The sequence below is a fragment of the Episyrphus balteatus genome, chromosome 4, assembly GCF_945859705.1.
Source record: "Episyrphus balteatus chromosome 4, idEpiBalt1.1, whole genome shotgun sequence".
Classification (NCBI taxonomy): Eukaryota; Metazoa; Arthropoda; class Insecta; order Diptera; family Syrphidae; genus Episyrphus; species Episyrphus balteatus.
In genome coordinates this window covers 64,173,842-64,179,841 of record NC_079137.1, presented here as the reverse complement: position 1 = coordinate 64,179,841, position 6,000 = coordinate 64,173,842, and the positions used below count along the sequence as shown (strand labels likewise).

General features: G+C 31.6%; 1 protein-coding gene across 2 annotated transcripts in view; it reads left to right on the top strand.

Moving 5' to 3' along the window:
• Positions 1–4,552: 4,552 nt before the first annotated feature.
• The window catches only part of LOC129918358 (protein Teyrha-meyrha), a 71,002-nt gene continuing 69,554 nt past the window's right edge, over positions 4,553–6,000 (top strand). For both annotated transcript variants that reach the window (XM_055998837.1, XM_055998836.1), the window contains exon 1: positions 4,553–4,757. In XM_055998837.1, the coding sequence (XP_055854812.1) occupies positions 4,641–4,757 (117 nt within the window). In that variant the 5' untranslated portion in view covers positions 4,553–4,640. The remainder of the gene's footprint in view (positions 4,758–6,000) is intronic.

Here is a 6,000-nt window from a genome sequence, read left to right as displayed (position 1 = left end):
AACATTATAAAATATTAAATGCACGATTTGTGCTGAAAAAGTTAAGGCTTTCATTAGTAATAACCTTAATTTTATTTTTTATTAAAAAAAAAAGTAAAAGAATATAATTTTTTTTTTTTAAATTAAGAAAAAACCTTTTGTATAACAAAAAAATTGGATTTTTTTTAAATCATTGGAGCCTTCTTTAGGAATTTTTTTCATAGGTGTGAACAAATTTTAAAAATAATTCGAGAAAAAAATGGAATGATGTTCTGGAAAAATTTAAAAAAAAATACTCATGAACCCGTTTTGGCAAAATTGAAAAAGATTTTGAAAAACATAAAAAATGATTTTTCGGAAAAAAAAATATGGATTTCAGTCCCTTTTTCGATAAAAAAAATTAAAAGTATAATATTTGACTAACTTTTTGTACTAATCCAGTAACTAGGTATTATTGTCTTTCAATTAAGCCATCGAAACCTATAAAATTATTTTATGGAATATTTTTTACGAATTTTTAAAGATATGTTACATGAGAGTAACGCTGGTACCGAAAGGGTTAAAGTTAAAACTCAGCATTGTTATCCACTAGCCCAAAATTATTAATAAAAGCTAAAATAAAAATCTTTTGTATTTAATTACAGTCGTAACTCTTAAATTAAAAGTACTTCTAACATTTGGCATACAAATAACAAAGTTTCGTAAAAAAATTGCTTTTGAAAATTAAAGTTTTTTCAAATGCTTTTTTTAATTTTATGCGAATATATTAATATTTCTATGACGAAGGAATAGAAATTTTCAGATGCTTTTCACTCGTTATTTTAATCTTAAAAAAAATTTGTTTCTGATTCCTTCAGCCTTCGGTTATTTATCAGCGGTTTACAAATTAAACACATTCAGTTATATTTGAGATTTTCCTAAATTGGTTCTCAAAGATTGTTTAGTAACCAAGCTTGCTTAAATATTTATTTTGCCTTTAGACAAGGTTGCTTAAATTCTTAACTATGTATAGTAAAAATAATTGCTATTTGTTTAGAAAAAATGTAAGAGATTTAAATAATCTAGTACAGACTTGGTACTATTATATACATATTTTAAGCAAACAAAATTCACCAATATGATCGGACTAATGTATTGAACAGAAACATTGCAAAAACCTAAAAAAATTGAGAAATGATGTTCTTTTTAAAAATGTTGTACAATTTATTTTTAATGACGCAAAACCCCTCACAAAACATCAACTAAATTGACCCAGTCACCCTGTAGGTTCACAGATTTATCAACAAAATGTACCACACAGCAAAGCCACAGAAAGCTTATTTAATATTTTATTCACTCTAACAAATATATGCATAACAAATAGTAAATAATTGTACAGTAGAATTAATAAGTATATACACTAGTTTTGATATGCAGGAAATGTGTATAGAAAAAGTTCATAATTCATACAATTTTTCAAAGAAAAGCATTTAGGTACTATTTTGTATGCATATTCCACCCATAATCCCAACTGTTCATGCTCTAATCTGCGTTGTTCTTAATTATAAGTTCCTTTTTGGGAAAAATAAGCATCTTCACTCTAAAAAACTTAATAATCCAGCATAGCGTTCGCTTAAAGTTTGAGCACAATTTTCCAAAATATGGCGGTTGGTTTGAAAACTTTTCATTTTCGTTCATGTTCTAAAACTTCAAAATTTTGAAAATCATCTTACGTAATGAAATTTAGTGCCTATAACTAACAAATTTCTTGTTTAAGTTTTGATTTCTTGGGGGGGGGGGGGGGGGGGGTAAGTTTAACACAAATAAAATGACTTAAAGAAGGAGGAGCCCTTCAAACAAGCAAGAAATCAAACAGAACTCCGTTTTCTTGCTTGAAGGGAGTTCAGGCAGCGGGATGCAAAGCGGGCTGTAAAGCATTGAAGAAAAAAGGAGTGAGTAAATCTATTTCCGATCGGAAATTTGTTTTTATAGGCTCTTTTATCCCCCGCAATTGTAGCAATTTTTGAAAATAAACGCTTGCTTTTGGGACGAAAATAATCCGGCGCGCAGCCGCGGCGGATGACATGTTTTCTGTACATTCCAAAGAGTGTAGAGTTTTGTAGAATTTATTTTAATTGTCTTTAAATTGTGTAGAATGGAAAGAGACTATTTATTCAAAATAGCTGGTTAAAGGTGGTGAAAGTTTTGGCAGTGGGCGTGGAGCCACCTCGCTTGCTTTGCAATAGAAGGAAGAAGGAATAGAACTTCCAAGTTTCTGAAAAAATACTTCTAGATACCTACCTAGGTATAGCTTGATCGAGATAGAGCAGGGTTTTTATTTAGATCAGGACTGTTAAGTATTGTATAATATACTTAATAGAGGATGTACCTATCAGATAGTAAATTAAATAAGTAATATGTAAAAAAATGTAATAAATTTATCCAAACCTAAAAATAGTCCGATGTTTTGTTAGAACTCGAATCATCATATATCTTTCGCATGATAAAGCAGCTGAGCTGTCTTTATTACTAGGTATATTTTTTCCAGAAACAATACAAAAATACGAATTGTATACCTACAACCACTAGATATGTATATGTGTAAATATAGATACATACCTATATAAAAGTTGTTGGTCACTCTATAAATTAGCTGCCAACTCTCCAAGTATTTAGTGCCAAATACAAAAAAAAAAAAAAAAACAAAATGACACCCAATTTAGTATACCTAAGACCAAGAGAGTATAAATAAAAATAAAAAAAAAAAAATAGTCCAAACTAGCAGTATAGTGTAGGTAGTATGGAAGTACCAGTACCTAGCTACCCAAAAGACTAGTATTTAATTTTCTCCGAAGAACCCCATCCAGACAAAGAAGGCACATACAAAAAAAAAAACCTCATCTTACTTATGTACCTATCCACACAAAAGATACTTCTTTTATTAGATGGGGGTTTTTGCAAAAAGATACTCATGCGCAAGACTTTTATAGTATACCAAACCTACCTATTTCAGTTTTTTTTATTTATTTTTCTGCCTTCTCAAAGTATGGCATTGTTTTTTATTGGAAATTTATCGAGTATCTTGTCGGTCGATGTAGCAAATACCAACAATAACAACATAGAATCCATAACAAACTGCCACACAATATCTAGCAAATTAATGTCATTTATTCGTCGAGTTAATGAGCAAGAAATTGTTTGCGTTTGGTTTAAAGCTAAATTACCTACCTATCAACTAAAACCACGATATAGCAAGAGACTATCTATAGGATAACTCTGTTACATATCTATCTACCAGAATACTATGTTTTTTTTTTTGGGGTGGAATGGGTTGCTAAGAAATTGACTATATATACCCGTCGCCATATCCAATTTATACAAAAGTTGAATTTTCCAAAAACGGGCACAAACACACAAAAACACAAACAAAACAAAATTGAAAAACAAAAAAATAAAAAAAAAATATCTACAAGATACTTTATTTAGTTATCTCCATGTTAACACACTCTCGGACTGTACTAAAATCACTTTTAGATGCAGACAACTTCCTACGCCTAGTTTTTTTTGTTTGTATTTTGCTTTTGTGTTCCCTCCATTCTCCAAGCTATACCTACTCTCTAGTGTTTTATTTTTTGTCCACTAGGGGATACCTACTCTACTCCGACCGACACTGCGAGTTGAGATACTTAAGTATCTTTTTCTCCCTCGTGTAACTTGCGGTAGGTTCCATTTTAAGCAAAGATATACACAAAACCTAACAACAACAACTGCGACTTGGTGTGTGTTAATCTCTGTCATTGGTCGATGGAACAATGAACTGCAAACCGGTTTGTCCAACCAATCCCATTGCACACTCACACAATTGGCTAAAGGAGGGTGAATGTTGTATCTGAGAGATATACAAACGGAAGGCGTTTCTTACTGCGCAGCAGCCGTTCAACAAATCCGAATCCTTTCATCTTGAATCTGGAACTGAATGCAGTGCTTTTTGGCTTTGACTTCTGGTTTTTGCGCGGCGATCCAGTTAACGTTGAACCCTCGAACGGGTGTGTTGGATTGCATAGATTGTGTGTATAATTCACAGATACTTTTGTATCTTTTTTTTGATTTTTTTGTTCCGTGCAATTCTGACGTAGTTATCGTGGTTTTTTTGTTGTTGTTGCATTGCATTTTTGTCACGAATTTTTATGCGGTGTATAATGTTAGATAATTGCATTTGATGATCAATTTTGGATGATTTGCATTTAATATTGTGTAGAGTGAAACCATCGCCATAACGGATAATAAATTTAATTTTGTGATATTGATATAGCAGAAAAACGAGAGGCGAGTCGCGTGTGAGTTGTTATAGATAGAGATACAAATTGATTTTTGTTGCTGAATGCAGAAATGAGAGGTTTATGTTGTTTGTTGTTTCCGCCAGGTGTGAGATGCATCGTGTAAATGCATATATTTGTGATTTATGTGGACGTGAGTGAAAGTGTAGTGTTTAAAAAAATAACCACATACCTATTCATTACAAATATTTATTTGTTTATTTCAACTACATCATCCGTTTAAGTTTAATGAATCAATTTGGATAGAAAATAAAATATATAATTAGTGAGTGAGAGAAAGAGATACTACTACCTTAAAAAACCTATAACTACTAGAAAACACTTAAAAGGATTATTTTTATTATTATGGAAAGTAACACATTTGGCGGAAATCATTTGCCATCGCAAGCATTGGTTGTTTTATCAGAAGCAGCGTCGGGATTGCATGAAGCTTTAAGAAATCAACGACCATTTCCAAGCAGAGTAAGGATTGTGATATAAGTTATTTAAAAACCTTTTAAACCCTCAAAACCTAACAAAAATGTATCTTAAGTGGCTTCAAAATTGTTTAATTTTTGGCAATTCCTGTATTCGTTTTAACTTTTACGATAGGTCCCAACGGATGAACCCAAAAATGTACTTATAACGCCGAAGTTCCGACGGTGAAGTAATATTTTTCCCACCTACAAAGGAAATCATAACGATACAAAGAATTCTGTTGGTACCCGCTCATTTCAAAAACCATCCTAAAGGTTCAGTAAAACAATTGTCAAATATTTTCAGTAACTTTATTGATATCTACATGTTTTTTTTTTCAACTTTAAATCCATTCTTTATTCTCTTTGTTAACTATCCAAGTAAGTTGAAAGTTACGTACCGTCGGCATCGATCGGCAATAAGATATTTTGTGGAATGATTTTCATTAATTTTACCGAAACTATCAGAAAAGATTACCTTAATTATTATCATTCCCTTAAACATTAACCGAAATATTAGCAATTCAACAAAAAATCAGTAGTTGTTGCCGATAAACTGTATAAATGATAGCTTCAACCAATAGCTTTTTCCGTGTCACAAAAGAGAAGAATATGACATAGAATGTCCTCATGAAACAGGTATTCTTTCGAAAACGAAAACTCTCCGATTCGTATGAAATCGCAAAATATTTCCGTTCCGACGGATACCTCACAATGGCCGCAACGTTTCGTGTATTTCTTAACTTTAACAATTCGGCTTAAACGATTTCATTAGATAAATCTTCTTTCTCACTCGTACAATGGTAACAAAAGTTGAATAAATCTTCAGGCTTGAGAGATGGTATTTTTAACATGGAAATTTTCTTGAATCTTCGTACTTCTTCGATTAAGCTTTGTAACTCCTGCTGTCATAGGAAGTATCTTCATATTTCACCTGCCGTTAACTTACTCTTTTTCTTTCTGTACATTATCCAACATAAGTGCTGGGTGCACAAGTGCGATGTAGAGCCTTCCTTTCCTTTCTGAATAGCAACAAAATAATTAAATAAATCACCATGCGATTCACTTATGATTTCATTAACTGTCAAACAACTTTCGCATTTGTGTTGATTATTTGGTAAGTGGTAAAAAAAACTGCGAATGAACTATCACAACTTGCGAAATAACTAAGATTCTATTGTTCGTTTCCAAACGATTTTCAATGAATGCTTGTTTCTGCGGACTACTTTTTTTTTTGTTAAATGTAAACC